The sequence below is a fragment of the Gekko japonicus genome, unplaced genomic scaffold (assembly GCF_001447785.1).
Source record: "Gekko japonicus isolate JY-2015 unplaced genomic scaffold, Gekko_japonicus_V1.1 scaffold1980, whole genome shotgun sequence".
NCBI lineage: Eukaryota > Metazoa > Chordata > Lepidosauria > Squamata > Gekkonidae > Gekko > Gekko japonicus.
In genome coordinates this window covers 171703-186019 of record NW_015173196.1, presented here as the reverse complement: position 1 = coordinate 186019, position 14317 = coordinate 171703, and the positions used below count along the sequence as shown (strand labels likewise).

The window sequence follows — 14317 nt, the reverse complement described above, 5'->3', positions numbered from 1 at the left end:
TAGTTATTGCCAGCTTAGCCACCCACCAGTCTGTTTATAAAGATAGGATGGTTTTCACTTTCCCATATAATTTGGTATCATTTGACATCCCCAGCAGCACCAGTCCCAGTTCAGATCTCTGGGGGACACCCCTGCTAACTTCCCATCGTTATGCCAAGTTATCCTCTGTTTCCCAGGAGTTAATGAGTTAATAATCCACAAGAGAGCCCATCTTGTCCCATGACTGAAAGTTCATAGGAGCCTTGGTGAAGGACTTTGTCAACCACTATTTAGAATTCCATTATATAATATATAACTATAATGGCATAGGTTTATGTTCTTGTAACACTCTTAAAGAACTCCAGAATCTTGAGGCAGGACTCTAGTGTGGCTCAGCTAAATTGTCCAGTTGGCTGTTCCATTCACTGGGACTGTTAACTTTCCTGTCTGTTTGTGGCCCTCTTCCTCCCCTGTATGCTTCCTAATAACTGACCACACTTGGGTCGGTCTTAGTGATTCTGTGGTCCTGACCAACATCTGGGCTGGAGCCCCAAAGTCACTGTTCCCACCTCTGGCTCAAGCAAGGAGCAGCCCAAGTTCCATGTGAGCTGGGTGGTAGTTAGGGCTGCCAGCCTCCAGGTGGGGCCTGGGGATCTCGCGCTTTTGCAACTGATCTCCAGCTGGCAGAGATCAGCTCCCCTGGAGAAAATGGCTGCTTTGAAGGGTGGACTCTATGGCATTGTACCATGCTGAGGCCCCTCCCCTCCCCAAACCCCGGCCTCTCCTAGCTCCACCCCCAAAATCTCCAAGTATTTCCCAGACCTGGCAACCCTAGTGGTAATTGGAGTCCCAGACAGGGTGGCACAATTGGCCACCACTGAGACAGCTGTCCAAACCCCAGACTGGGCAGACACAAGTGGTGGCTGTGTGAGTCTTCTTTTTTTCCCCCTCTGTTGGGGGTGCAGGTCCATAGGTGTTTGTCTCTCCCACCCCGCAAGGGCCCATGGCAGCTGGCCCAGTTTCCCATTGGTTAAGACTAGCCTTGAGCACAGTGGCAAACAGCATTAGGGAAGGGGCAAGAGTGTCAGTGGTGAAGTGAGAGGAGTCAGAATCCAGTAGCCTGATGTAAGTGACAGGATGCTGAGCTCAGATAATATAAACTAACATAAATATATTTAAATCTTTCTTCAGGGAGAAAAATGGGGCTAATCCTTGAGAAACTGGAGTTATGTAGAAGCAAAAAAATCACATTACAAGAAGTCCTGGAAATCAGTGAAGGAAATCTAAAGGAATGTACCCCTCTTAAATTGGGAGACCTGCCACGGCATTTTCTGAGGAAGGTCTTGGCTCTGAATGTGACAGCCAGGAGCACCAGCCTTGGACCAAAACCCAAGCATAACAATAAAAAATGGAAAAAAGAGGAAGCAGGAAAGAAGGTTGTTGGGAGCAGTTTCTTTAGTGAAAAAAGAGAGAGTGTTTCCATGAACCCCCTTGATGTCCTTTGTGCTGTTCTGTTTTCTTCAGATCATTTCCTCCAGCAGCAGATACTCCTCAAAATGTCCATGTGCCAGTTTGCCCTGCCTTTACTCTTGCCTCCTTTAGAGACTTCCCATTGCACCCTAATGCTGTGGGCCATGAGGGACATTGTGAAAACATGGAGGCCCCATTCCCTGGCTGACAGCAGGGGTTTTAGAGAGGAGAGCCTGGTGCTCATATCCATGCCAACCATCTCTTTTGTGCGGATGGGAAAATCGAGTTTCTCCAAGTCCAAATTTGTCAATCAGTTTCTAAGCTCCTCCCAGCAGCACCACGATTTCTTTGTACACCGGGACATGAAGGGAGGGAACATCCCTCGAGAAATTGCCAATGGTCTTGTAGAAGTTTCTTGGTATTTGCCAGGAGAGCAAAAGAGGTCGAGTCTCCTACCAGAAGCAGTTGCTCTAGCAAATCTCCGTGGTGATTTTGAGTCACATTTGGTGCAATTTAAATTTTTAACACAAGTTTCCTCAGCTGTGTTTATATTTGCTGAACACATAGGGGAGAGAGAATATTCTGTCTTGTCATCACTGACAGAACTATCCATCCAGTACTATTTTATCATCCTGAAATGTAATGGAAATGAATTTGATGAAACTTTGTTTTTCTTAGAACAATTGTCTTCAGTGCTTAATTTCAACAATTCACATGTATTAATAAAAAGTGCTACAATAAATGAGGCAGAATTTGTGGAAAAGTTGCAGTCTATGATTAAAAGCATAGTCATCACCACTCAATGCAAAAAAATAAGTGTACAAAACATGGCTACGGTGGCCCGTGAGCTTAAAATCCTGGTGGATGAGGACTGCAAAGAATGTCAGAAAGCTCTTGAATGGGCTGGAGAAATCACGCAAGACATAAAAGATGTAGCAGTTTACAAGGCAAAAAATCTAAAACTCCAAAGTGATCTTGGGAAAAAATTGGCAAAAGTGGAGAAAGAATTGTGCAGGATGAAAAGACACGGAGACATGCCTCCAGAGAATTACAGAACAAAACTGAAAGGCCAGCTGATAAAGTGGCGTGAACAGCAGTATCAATGCAATCTCACTCCTAGCTTTCAAAATTTTATTAATGGCATCAAACATACACAGCCAGCAAAGAAGCACTACTTCTTAAAATGGATTAAGTTCAACCTGGATAATATTGGTAGGAGAAATAAGTTACAGGCTGACCACAAAGAGTCTTCCTTGGGAGTTGAGCACTTCATGCGTGAACTGGGCCAGTTTTATGAAGCAGAACATTCAGTGATTAAAAACAGCAAAATTGGAAGATCCAAACCTCAGTTTGCTGATTTCCCCAGCACTGCTGCTGACCTGATGCTGGAAGGGTTTCCTTTAGAGCTGATTGATGGAGATGCTTCCAACATCCCCTTGCAGTGGATAACTGATGTTTTGAGTAAAGTCCATCAAAAACTGAGAAAGCGGTCCCGAATGTTTGTGATAACTGTACTGGGAGTGCAGAGCACTGGGAAATCCACCCTTCTCAACACCATGTTTGGGCTGCAGTTTGCTGTGAGCAGTGGTCGATGTACACGAGGGGCCTTCATGACTCTTCTTAAGGTCCGGGAGAACCTGATTCAGGAGCTGGGCTGTGAGTTCATCCTGGTCATCGACACAGAAGGCTTGAAAGCTCCTGAACTGGCCAAACTGGAAGACAGCTATCAACACGACAATGAGTTGGCCACTCTGGTGATTGGGCTGAGTGATGTAACAATTGTGAACATGGCCATGGAGAATGCCGCCGAAATGAAGGACATCCTGCAGATTGTGACTCATGCCTTCCTGCGGATGGAGGGAATTGGGCAAAAACCCAACTGCCAGTTTGTGCATCAGAACGTCAGTGATGTTTCTGCACATGACCAAAACAGGAAAGATAGGAAACTACTTTTGGAACAGCTTGATGAATTGACTAAAAGTGTAGCAAAAATGGAAAAGCTTGACAGGGAGATCAAGTTTTCAGATATCATGGACTATGACTCTGAAATGCACAATTGGTATATTCCAAGTCTGTGGCACGGAGTGCCACCTATGGCTTCAGTGAACGTGGCATACAGTGAAAAAGTGTTTGAGCTAAAGCAGTGCCTTTTTGAAATCATGAGATCACATAAAAGACCTTCCAGGGACATCCCTCAGTTTATTGAATGGGTGAAAAGTTTGTGGAATGCTGTGAAACATGAAAACTTCATTTTCAGTTTCCGGAACAGCCTAATAGCAGAAGCCTATACCAGTTTATCAATGAAATATTCTGAATGGGACTGGGCTTTCCGCAGAGAGATGCACTTCTGGGTTTCTGAACAGGAAACTATGATACAGAATGCTCCCCATGATGAATCTGATTGCCAGAACTGGCAGCATGAACTTCATCAGAAACTGAAATGTGAAGAACTACAGATATTGGAGAATTTGAGCAAATACTTTGAAAGTGGAGCATCAAATCTGCATCTAGTAGAAAAGTACAGAGAAGATTTTGTCAGGAGTGCCAAAAGCCTCCACCGTGAACTTTACAGTTCTTCATCTAGCAAAATTCAAGATGCCATTCGCATTAAAAAAGCTCAGGAAAAGATTGATGCTCTCCAAGATGAATATCTGAAAACAATTGAAGGAAAGGTCGACGGACTTCTTGAACAGTGCAGGCAAAGAGACCACAAATTGCAAGGTGAAGAGCTGAAAAGGGAATTTGACAGAATGTGGGGAGAAACATTAATGGAAATATCACCCATAGGCTTACAGCAACTCAAAATAGATTCAGAAGTAGAACAACATCTGACAAAAGAGTTGGATTCTCGAGGAAGGCTAGTCAACCAAAAATTAGAGACAGGTGGTTTGTTACGCTATAGGATACACAATTTCAGAATGAAAGACGTATATATATCCTCACCAGGGCAGTGCCTTATGAAGCAAAATTTTGCTGAAGATGATTATTTGTGTAGAGTAAAAGAACTTGTTGACTCCTTGATTGACAAATGCAGGTCATACATTGATGAAAAAGTCAGTTCCAAAGGAGACTATGATGCCACTTATTGCAGTGAACTTTTGCATATGATCAACGAGAAGCTTAAAGAAGGTGATATTCAGAAACTTCATACAACACCTTCCTTTGAAGTGGACCTAAAGCTTCATATTTTGGGAGAAGCAGCTCATTTATTTCAGAAGATGCATGACAATTTTATTAAGGAAAATGATCCCCGTATACGCCTGGATAGACTGAAATCTCAGTATTTCTCCACTTTCACAGATCTTTACCTGGAAAAAGATGCCCAGCAAAGCAGGGCTAAGGATTTCTGTGACCAGTGCCTCCATCCTGCTTTTGTGGATTATGTCAACAAAAGACTTGGAGTAGAAATAGTGGACGATCTTCTTGCCAGCACACAGTCCATTGAATATGCCAGTCGGAGCTTCTTCCAGTTTACTGTCCTGAAGGAGCTGTTGGACAAGAAAGATTTTGACCAATATGTGAAATACCTCAAAGACTACGAGACGTTTGTCAAGAGCTGGATCTTGAGACAAGTGCTGCATCACTTTTCAGAAAATGAGGGCTTGAAGAACTTGGAGAAACGGATTCTGACTGCTATACAAAAGAATGTAACTGAAACCCTGAAAAACCTGAAGCATAAATACTCTGAAATATGGGAGTGTTTGGACAATTTTTGCCAAGAAATGCAGAAATATTTGGTCATTTCTAAGGATAGTCTCCGGGGGATACAATTTAGGAATATGTCTGATCCTGGGCAATTTTTTGACTACGTAGAAAACTTTCTTCCTGATTTGGAAAAACGAATACTGTATGAGTTTGATGTCTTGAGTATTGAATCCAAACTCTCCAAATTGCCTGTGAAGCCCCAGGATGAAATCTTCAAGCGAGTGTTTGGCTGTGGGAAGCAGTGTCCCTTCTGCAAAGTGCCCTGTGAAGCTGGAGGGAGTGACCATAAGGAACATTTTGCAGCTGTCCATCGGCCCCAAGGGTTAGGAAGATACAAAAAGATATTATCAAACAAGCTAGATTATAGTCTGTGCTCCACAGATGTGGCTTCCGAAGTCAAATTCATAAATTCAAAAACAAACTGGGAATCGCATCCTTACAAAGATTACCGGGTCTATTATCCAGACTGGTGCATCCAACCAGATCCCAGTATCAACGCTTCTGACTACTGGAAGTTTGTTTTTAGAGAGTTCAATCATAAATTTGCAGCATGCTATGAAGCCAAGCCAGCAGATTTGCCAGAAGATTGGGAAAACATAACCCAGGAACAAGCATTGGAGGCCTTGAATGCAACCTATAATATGAAACAAGCACCCCTGCCTTGAGAGCATCTGTTTTAAAGAATACCGAATAACAGAGATTACAAGAAAACTTCAGCATTCATGAGAGCCATCCACTGTAAGTAGTCTGTGTTGTCGTCCCCCCCTTTCATATGCACATCCCTCCCTCTCAGCCTGAGTGTATGTGCTACACGTGTAACACCATGAGCAAGTCATGGGAGCCATGAGGCAAGCAAAGACCATGGGGAGCAATTGCCAAGTTTTGTGTTTCTAGATGGATCCTGCAGCAATGAATACAGCCATGATCTCGCATCAACATCAACATTCAAGGAAGCCTTTTGGGGAGAAATCAGGGAGGGCAAGTTCTGCAAATAGGAGAGAGGCAATCGAGTCAAAACAGGCTAGAAAAAAAATGCCTCTCCCTGTATTGTTTTTTACATGGTATGTGCTGGGCATCAGGACAGTTCAGACATTAAGTACTACGTGGCAATCTGGAACCTCTGATTCAGAACTTCCCATTATCGCAAAGTTCCCACTGAATATACGACTCAGTGTCATGGTCATGTTTCCAGTTCTGTAGTTCTGAATTGTAGTTCAGTCACTGAGTTTCCTTCTGGCTGCCCTTTCCTGCTGATTTGATAAGCACGCTCACATTTTGATAAGTCTTCTCCCAATAGTTCACTCAATTCCCAAGTTATTCCTTTATCTTCTGTCAAAATCCTTTGTTTTCTGAAAATAATCCATGTTATCCTATGGGACCAAAACAGTATAACTAGCCTGGCTTCAGAGCTAGAAATATGAGTTTGATCCTGGCTACAGCATGGACTACAACTCAGGCTCCCAGCACACTGGATCCTTCATTCTTTCATCTGATTTCTACACAGACTAGGGCAGGCATATCTTTTGCTCCCCATCTTCATCTATCTCCCTTTATTTTCCAAACTGTCCTACACCACCCAGAGAGATGATGCTTTGCTTCTCCCTGCTATTTAAGCCTCACATTTGGATAACTGGACACCTTTGTCCCAACTGATTCCACTTCTCCTCTGTCCTGTTCTCAATTTCCCCCACATTTACATCTTTTAACTTAAAAGTAACTCCTGCTCCAAACTAGAGCAGCTCTGGTTGATTTTTTGTTGTTGTTATACTGTTAAGTTGGATAAGGAACGTGCTATTTATGTATGCTTTGACTTAGTATTTGCTTAGGATGAGTCTCCCCCCACCCACTATTGCACAAATCCCTCAACTATTGGACAAATCCCTCAATAAACGCCATACTCCTTTTAAAAACCTTTACATTAGGTGTCTCTCATCCTTCTCCTCATCCTTTTCCTGATGAAATTTGCTACACACATTCAACTCTTTAGGTAAAAGATCCCAGTTTTGCACTACCTACACAAACACACAAGCAAATTTCCCATGTCAGTTTGAACACATGTTCATGTGTTTGGGAGTGTGTGATAATCTCAAGGTGCTATAGCAGTGCACATAACTGGCATCTTGGCAAAGTGAACAAAGCAATCGTGTCTTTATTTTCATATGATAACTATCAGATTAGTGATAACAGTCAGCAGCCATTTAATTCCCCGACAAGTAGGCACCAGTGGTCCCTCTAAGCTGAGTTAGTGTGAGCTAGCTCACAGTTTTTTAGCCTCCGGCTAACAGTTTTTTGTCTTAGCTCAGGAAGAATGGCTCCAGAACAAACTAATTCATGCAGCAGCCAAATCGCTCGCTCACAACTTTAATGCCAGGAGCTCACCAAGTAGAATTTTTGCTCACAGGACTCCACAGCTTAGAGGGAGCCTTGGTAGGCACTCTAGCCCAGTTCCCCCCCCTTCGGAAAAGAAAACCAAGCCCAGATCCCCTCTCTATTTCTTCCTGGTTTTGTTGTCTCTGAAGCTTAGCAGATGGGACAGATGTACCTTCCACAGAAAAATTATGCCTTCTATCAAGTATGCAACCCTTTCTTGGGTAATACAGAAAAGCCCCCTTGAAACAGGTGCTCCCCAAGCACACCCAACCAAGGCTAAACTCACAATAGTGTCATACAGGGCCTTTGCTTGCCCCGTCTCAGTCTCTGTCTGGAGTTCTCTTCACACAGCTGGGTTTCATAAAAATAAATGTTTGAGGTGGGTTTTCATCCTATTCCCTCCCCCGTTTGTTCTTTCCTCTCTCAGTCCTGTCTCCATGGCTGCTATTAAGATACCCTCTCTTCAACTGCAGTATATAGGAAACTACTGGTTAAACTCGAGCAGCACTAGTATAAGAGGGTTATTTGGGCTGCAAAACAAAAGTCCAGTGGCACCTATGGACTCTAGCCTCCCTCTGCCTTGCCCTCTTTTCTTATCATCCTCTTTGATAATGATAATATTTGTAGCTTTCAGTCAACTGGTGCACTTAGCAGAAAGCCAAATATGAATTGTGTTCAGGGAACTTGTATTTGAACAAAAATGAGAAGTTGCTTTTTTTTTTAATACACGGGGTAATTACAGCTGTGAATTCTCTAAGGGAATGGGTAACACTTCCAACAACGTATCTGACCACTGTCTTTTGAACTCTCATTTCAGTGCTTGTTCTTCTAATCTGTACTCATTTACCCTGCATTCATCAAAAGACATAGCAGCATTCCCCTGAATTATTCTCAGATATTCAGCCTGATGAATGTCAAATTTGTATCAAATCTTTCTCATGTGAATGGCATTTTTACATTTCTTATAAGCATAACTTTCAAGCTTTAGTGAGGCCACTGGCACTCCTGACAAGGTCTTCTCTGTATTTTCCTACCAGATTTGCTGCCCTGCTTGCTAAGCATTGCTTCATACTGTCCAAAGTATGGTGTTCTCCATATGATAGCTTCTACTGAACTTTACACTGCCAGTTGCAGAGGTCAAGTTCATCAGGAGAAAGCTTCTTGTTCACACACCCAGAAGTGCATAACTCTGTGGAAACCCTAGTCCTACTTGGATATTTCACTGACAGATCAGAATAAGCTTTTGCTATGATGAAGCTGGTTTGAAAGATGATGCTGAAACCCGCATGCTTCATAGCATCCCACAAATTCTGCACACTTTGAATAAACGGAAGAATGTTCCTGGGAATTTATTTAGCTGAGTAATTTATGTATTTAAATAGACAAGTGGAAACCTTCAAGGACTTGTGGGGGACATCTCATTCCCCCCTCCCCCACTATTTCCTCTTCCCCTTTCCTGAAAGCCCCCATAGCCTCTCCCCTTTTCCTTAGGGTTGCTAGCTCCAGGTTGGAAAATTCCTGGAAATTTGGGGGTGGAGACTTGGGAGGCAAGGTTTGGGGAGGGAAGTGACTTCAGCAGGGTGTAATGCCATACAGTCTACCCCTCTAAAGCAGCCATTTTCTCCAGAGGACTCAAGGACTTGGGGGGGGGGCACATAATTTTCCCTTGTATTCCCTTCCCCGCATTATTTGCCTTCTCCCTCCTCCCGGCAGCCCCCATATCTTCTCCCATTCCCTGCCTTATTTTCTTGTTCTCAGCCACTCACCAACCTACCTTTATCCTGCCTCTCGTCTTCAGCTATATTTACTATATTTATACCTTGCCTCTGGGCACAGTGGGGAACAAAGGAGCTCACACAGCTTTCTCCTCTCCTCCATTTTGTCTTTACAGCATCCCTGTGAGGCAGGTTTAGACTGAGCGTGTGTGAGTAGCCCAAGGTCAACCAGCACCCTTTGGTGGTGGTGGTGGTTTGAACCTGATTCCCCAGATTGTAGTCCAACACTTCAGTTACTACACCACAGTGGCTTTCCACAGTAAATTAAGGGAGCAGCACAGAATGTTGTGGAAATAAAATAGAACAAACCAGTTGGCGACCATTGAGGATGGGGAATGGGCAGGGGTCGTTTCGTAGAAAAAGAGCTAGGGGAACTCATTAGCATAACTCATTAGCATATGCCACACCCCCTGACATCAGGGGCCCGGCGGTGGACCTGCAAGGCCGGCGGGAGTGCGAGGAAGCCCCGCCAAGGCCCTCCCTGGCCCCAGGGAGGCAGGGGTGGGGAGAGGCGGGGAGGAAGCAACTTACCCTCCCTCTTCTCCTGCCTCCTCCTGGCTGAATGAGGGCTGGAAGCGGGGCGGCCGGAAGCAGGGGGCGGACTTCGTCATGTGCCCCGCCCCCTGCACCTCACCCGGGGGGAACGTTCCCCCGCAATCCCCCCCGAAATGACCTCTGGGAATGGGACAGTATCAACAATGCAGAGTTCGTTGGAGCACCTTCCAATTTGCAGTCCAGAAGGAGGAATTTTAGCAACAAGATCATAACTAATGAAGAGTTTGCCAAGACCTGGATCTAGAGACAAGTGTGGAATCGCTACGCTAAACTGAAGATCTTAAGAACCTGGAGGAAAACATGAGAAAACCTGATGCATAAAGATGCTGAGATCATATTGGAAATTTGGGACACTTTTTGCCAAGAGCTGTAAGAAAGCTTTAGCTGTTTTCAAGCAATGCCTAACAGTAGGAGTATAGTTTAATAATACACTGATTTGGCAAGTGTTTATATACAGGTTGAAAATTTTCTTCTTGACTATCTAAAGTATTAAACTGAAAATCTGATTATGGTGTTTAACTATATAATCCAATGGTTTACAATGAAAAATTGTTAATAAACATAATTGTTTTCCAAGCAAAACTTCTGAGTACGCAGACTGAAGTGGACACACAGGGAAAGCAGAGTGCTTTTTAGCATGCCTTGATTGGGTCACATATTGTGGAGAAACTAAGTCATTAAATTGTTAGGAGGAAAAGTCTTCATGTCTGCCTTCAGATTCCTCTTTTCTGTTTCCACAGAATGGGTCTGCACAGAATAGATGAAAGAGGCAGCATTTTATTCAATAAAGGCATACAAGGCCTACAAGAGAGCTCTTAAAATCGAAGTCAGCTGCACCTGATCTATATAACTCTCCCTGGCAGTCTCCTAGTGTCATTCTAAGCAAAGTTGAACACTTTTAAGGCCACTGAAGGCAAGAGGCTTAGAAGGGCGTAACTCTGCTTCCCTGCATTGTTGGTCTAGGAAAATATTTTACATGGGTTCAGTTGATAGAATTCATTACCATATCACTTGTCAAAGAATTGAAAACCAGTGGACTTTGGCACTAAAAATAAGTTCATAGGGATCATGTGGTAGGAATCTCCTGGGTGCTGACTGGGTTATGGTACCGTCAATCAAGTTTCCTACAGGATGTTTGGCTACGAAAGAGCAGGTGAGTGACTGAAGCCACACCCAAACAGTTTGCCATTTCCACAGATACAAGGGACCTCAACTGCTGGGGGAGTCCATGTAAGTAGCTGCATTTATGGGCTTTTTCAGATTCTCCTTTTAAATTCACTGCTAATCTGGCAGTTTTATCTCAGGGTGTTTCTAACAGTGGTGTCTGTAAATGAACCGCACATGCGCACACTGTCAGGGTGAGGTGAATGTTAAAGGAGGTTTTGTCGCTGATTGACAGAGTAAGAGTTTGAAATGCACCCTGCTGTGACATAAAGGGAGGCAGTTGGCCTTTGTACCCCCTTAAGGGTGACAGATGTTGACCCCTGTGGTGCAAATCTCTGGACAGACCTCATCAAAATGAACTGGAAGTTCATGCACAAGTTAAATTATTGTAGTATTCCTGCTCTTTCCAGTAAGGCATGTGCAGAAGAAAATCCCAGTGGATTGTGCTCCTCATGAGTTAGTATCCACTGTTTGGATTTTCAGTCTCAACAGGATGGCTGAGGATGGCCATAAATCTACCTTGACCTGAAGGAAAAGGACCTTTGCCAAGAAGCTCACTGCTTGATTCAGTAAAGTCATGACCCTGTTAGGTCAATGGGCTTGACCCAGACATACAGAACCCAGCCTCCTAGTCCAGTTAAAAGGCATTGCTTATTCGCGCCTGGGGCAGTAGTAGCCATCATCCATGACTCACCAAGATTTTGTGCATTCTGGGTGTAATCAAAAAGCTTTCTTATCTAAAAACTGATGAAGTAATTCAGAGATGGGACCTTTGAAGAAGGATATATAAGTAAATAATATCTACAAAGACAAGTTGGAGTGCTTCAGCTAGGGATGCCATCCCCTGGAATTGCAGCTCATCTCGAGACTGCAGAGATCAGTTCCCTTGGAGAAAAAGGATGCTCTGTAGGGCAGACTTTAAGGCAGTGTATCCCACTGGGGCCCCTGTCCTCCCAAGGCTCCATCCCCAAATCTTCAGGAGTTTCTCCACCTGGAGCTCGGAACCCTATCCCCCCCCACACCCCCTGTTGGTAGCCAAGGGGAACCTGGCAATCCTACCTTCAGCTAAAAAACAGCCACTTTCCTTAGCACCCAATGAGATCCACCTCTCTACTTGATCTCAGGACTGTCAACTGGACAATGATACCCCAAGCAATACCCCAAAGAGAATCTTGGCCCCAGGTCTGTGAACTTCCCTGTTACATCACCAGACATAACCCACCTTGTATGTACCTGAAGTATCTATGACATTTCCATGCATGGTTAGGATCTGAGATTCTAAGAACATTTGGTTTCATTTAGGGGAAAAGAACTGCAGGTTTATAATCCTCGAGATGATAGTAGGTTCTATGTCGTTTCCCCCTTCTTTTTTTTAATACTGCCTTGCAGCTATGGGGGTTGCAGCCTCAGAGAGAAGGAAGGGGCAAGGGGAGATTCTTAACCACTTAATTTCATTCTGGTAGTTTTTCCAGGCAATATACCAAGCTGCCTTTTCACCCCATGGGAGACAAATACTGCTACCAGAATAGTTTTTCCTGCCTGGTATGAAAAGGAGCTGTGGTGGCTCAAGTGGTTAAGACGCTGAACTGCAGGGTGTGGAAGTTCAGCAGTTCGAGACCCAAGTTGCCGCATGACGGAGTGGGCTCCCGTCTCTAGTTCCAGCTCCTGCCAACCTAGCAGTTCAAAAGCAAGAAACTGTAAGTAGATAAATAGGTACCACTAAGGTGGGAAGGTAACAGCATTCAGTGCGCCTTGGTGTTTAGTCGTGCCGGCCACATGACCATGGAAATGTCTACGGACAGTGCTGGCTCTTCGGCTTTGAAACAGAGATGAGCACCGCAACCCTAGAGTTGGACTCGAGCAAGGGAACCTTTACCTTTTTATGAAAAGTAGATGGAAATTATTTGGAAATTATTTCTTGCATGGGGACACGTACACGACCACAGGGGTGTCAGACGTTTCGTACAAATGTCAGACTCCACAGCTGCATAGTTATAGTGAACGCGGACAGAACTCACATAGTTCATGTAGCAAAGAGATCTTAGCAACGTTACCTATACCTCTCCATCCTGTCACCCCATGGGCAGAATTTCCTCCTCTTGTGCAGATGAAATACCGGCTCTGCTGGGCGCAGGGTTCTGACTGTGGGATTCTTGCCGGTTCAAGAATGCCAATTAATTCCTCCTGTGTGGGTGGGATGACCTTGCAACACAGATTTATTTATTTTAAGCAACTTGTTTTACGAGGTCTTGGTGTAACTGTGCCATTTTATGTAAAATCCAAAATGATCCACGGCGTTAACGGAGGGTTTTACTCGACTACTCTTAAGTCCGAAACCTTTGATCCCGTCTTCTGGGAGGGACTTGCCAGACTTTTAAAAGAATAAATACCAATTGCCCTTTCCTTCCGAGGAGCGGCCGCCACCCGGAAGGAGCGATCGGAAAAGTCAAAGGGAGGAAAGGTAAAACAGAAAGCCAACCCCTTGCAAGGCCCCCGTCTGAGGTTGCTGTTTTCCAAATCGACGTCCCCGGGTCGAGAGAGCTTTTAAGCCCTAGACCCGGAGAGAAGCTAAAACCGCGCCTGCACTATTTACTCTTTCTTCCTGAGTGAGAAGAAACGAAAGCCGTCATGTTAACGTTCGCAAGAGGTCCGGGTAAAGAATTTTAAAAGCACATGATGCAGCGGAAAGGAATCACAGCCAGGCCTGCCTCCCGGGGGGGGGGGGGGGGGGGGCCACACCAGCCATTACTCGTGGTTCTCACCCAGTTCCCCCCCAGCCCCCAGCCCCCCGCTCCTGGCTGCCAGACACTCCCCTGGCCCCTCAGAGCTGCCTCCGTAGGGGAGAGGGTGCCCTGGAGGGAAGCCGCGATGTGAGACCCCGTGAGTGCCCAGAGGCAAACCATGCTCAAGTCCCCCCACCACCCACCCGCATCCAGTCCTGCAATGCACGGGCAACGGCCCCATCGAGTGCTGGCAGTTCTTCGGGGGCCGAGTTGCAAGACGCACTGATGCCGGAGCGGCTGGGGCCTGGGAACTCTCCCACCCGCCACACCACACACACACACACACACACACACATCTATCCGGGGCTTCACGGACTCAAAAGCGCTCCATCAAATCCCTGCATGTGAACCAGCCTCTGTGTTTCAAGATGGGGGGGGGATCTCTGCTCAAGCTCTTGCGGCCCCCCAGCAGGCGACGCTCAGCAGAGGCCCCACAGGTGTGAAATGCGCTCCAGGCCAGCCGGCCAAGCTCCCCCCCCCGGGGGGGGGATCGTTTCAGACACCAGGTGAAAACGT

The 14317-nt window shown here is 45.2% G+C and overlaps 2 protein-coding genes across 2 annotated transcripts in view; both read left to right on the top strand.

Annotated features, from left to right (window-relative positions):
* The window catches only part of LOC107119996 (interferon-induced very large GTPase 1-like), a 65742-nt gene extending 59923 nt beyond the window's left edge, over nucleotides 1–5819 (top strand). Inside the window, exon 7 of the mRNA XM_015422631.1 lies at nucleotides 2017–5819. Coding sequence (XP_015278117.1) covers nucleotides 2017–5819 — 3803 coding nt within the window. The remainder of the gene's footprint in view (nucleotides 1–2016) is intronic.
* Nucleotides 5820–10985: 5166 nt separating this feature from the next.
* Nucleotides 10986–14317, top strand: part of LOC107119995 (sulfotransferase 1C2-like) — an 11749-nt gene continuing 8417 nt past the window's right edge. The window contains exon 1 of the mRNA XM_015422630.1: nucleotides 10986–11007. Within this exon, the coding sequence (XP_015278116.1) occupies nucleotides 10986–11007 (22 nt within the window). The remainder of the gene's footprint in view (nucleotides 11008–14317) is intronic.